We start from the raw sequence: 1,923 nt of genomic DNA, 5'->3' as shown, positions 1-1,923 counted from the left end.
AGCTCAGTGTAGAGCCTCTCCTAGCACAGCAGCTCAGTGTAGAGCCTCTCCTAGCACAGCAGCTCAGTGTAGAGCCTCTCCTAGCACAGCTAGCACGTCTGAAGTTCCCAGTTCTACTCCCAACACCATAAAAAAAAATAGGTCCGGGCTGGGCGGTGGTGGCGCACACCTTTAATCCCAGCACTCGGGAGGCAGAAGCAGGCAGATGTCTGTGAGTTTGAGGCCAGCCTGGTCTACAGAGCTAGTTCCAGGACAGCCAAGGCTATACAGAGAAACCCTGTCTCGAAAAAAAAAAAGTCCGTTCCTTCCCCGTCCCAAGTGTTCCTCCTGCCCTTCCAGTTTACCTGGAAAACAACGTCCGCACAGTAGCAAGCCCTGAAGGCTTGGCTCTTCTTGTCTCTTGAAGCTGAAGGGGACTTCTCAGAAATGTCACTATCATGGAAAGCAAACAAACAGGAAGAGAACGTTAAACTAGAGATTAAAGTGGCGGGATGAGAAATGGCCACATATGGCTCTCAGCTGCACTGTGGGCAAAGAGCTGAAAAATAAACGGCATCTGAGGGAGGACAGTTCTGATATAGAGTGCCAGGGGGTGATAGCGTGCTAACGTCAGTGTGTGTGTGTGCGCGCGTGTGCACTTGTGTGGGTACATATAGACACCGGACATTAATGCCACATGTCTTCCACCATCACAGTTGACCTTATCAGTTTGTTTGTTTTTTAATTTTTAAAGTTACATTTATTAAGCCGGGCGGTGGTGGCGCACGCCTTTAATCCCAGCACTCAAGAGGCAGAGGCAGGCGGATCTCTGTGAGTTCGAGACCAGCCTGATCTACAAGTCTACAACAGCTAGTTCCAGGACAGTCTCCAAAACTGCAGAGAAACCCTGTCTTGGAAAAACCAAATAATAATAATAATAATAATCATAATCATAATAATACAGGAAAAGAAAATCTGAAGACTACAAAATGCCAAAATTTCCAATGCTATGTTCGGGCATAGTCATTGCACTGAGGGTCTGGCAAGAGCGAGGTGACCCGCACAAGATCAGGCCAATGAGGCCAGCCAACATTCCAGCAGACAAAATAAATAACTAGACCCAACTGGTAAAAAAAAAAAAAGCCTGAAGGGGCGGAAGGATGGGCTGGGGTTGTTGGAGAGTGGAGGGGGAGAGCTTGTATGGACATATGTGCTCAAGATGCATTGTTTATATGAATGGAATTGTCAAAGATTAAAGAAAAGATGATTTCATTAAAAATATATTAAGCCGGGGGCTGGAGAGGTGGCTCAGAAGTTAAGAGCACTGGCTGCTCTTCCAGAGGTCCTGAGTTCAATTCCCAGCAACCATATGGTGGCTCACAACCATCTGTACTGAGATCTGGTGCCCTCCTCTGGTGTGCGGGCATACATGGAGGCAGAACATTGTATACATAGTAAATAAATAAATCTTTAAAAAAATATATATATATATTAAGCCCAGCTTGGTGGCCCAAACCTTTAATTCCAGCACTTGGGAGGCAGAGGCAGAAATATCTCTGTCAGTTTGGCAGCCTGGTCTACATATAAAATTTCAGAACAGCAGGGCTAATAATAGAGAGACTCTGCCCACTATATATAAGATATTAATATGTATTAAAATCTCCTCACCGGGCGGTAGTGGGGCACGCCTTTAATCCCAGCACTCTGAAGGCAGAGGCAGGAGGATTTCTGTGAGTTCAAGGCCAGCCTGCTCTACAGAGCTAGTGCCAGGACAGGTTCCAAAGCTACACAAAGGAAATCCTGTCTCAAAAAAATAAAAATAAATAAAAATAAAAAAGATTTCCCTATCTTTGGAGCCCTACCCGTGAAGATAGTTTCTTCCTGTGTTCTCAAGAGTGTTACAGAAAGCCGGGCGATGTTGGCACACGCCTTTAATCCCAGCAC

General features: G+C 45.8%; 1 protein-coding gene across 1 annotated transcript in view; it reads right to left on the bottom strand.

Annotated features, from left to right (window-relative positions):
* Nucleotides 1-1,923, bottom strand: part of LOC101996903 — a 22,426-nt gene that overhangs the window by 19,579 nt on the left and 924 nt on the right. The window contains exon 2 of the mRNA XM_005359713.3: nucleotides 345-432. Within this exon, the coding sequence (XP_005359770.1) occupies nucleotides 345-432 (88 nt within the window). The remainder of the gene's footprint in view (nucleotides 1-344; nucleotides 433-1,923) is intronic.

The sequence above is a fragment of the Microtus ochrogaster genome, linkage group LG2 (genome assembly GCF_000317375.1).
Source record: "Microtus ochrogaster isolate Prairie Vole_2 linkage group LG2, MicOch1.0, whole genome shotgun sequence".
In the NCBI taxonomy this organism is placed as follows: domain Eukaryota; kingdom Metazoa; phylum Chordata; class Mammalia; order Rodentia; family Cricetidae; genus Microtus; species Microtus ochrogaster.
This window is presented reverse-complemented; position numbering and strand designations above follow the sequence as displayed.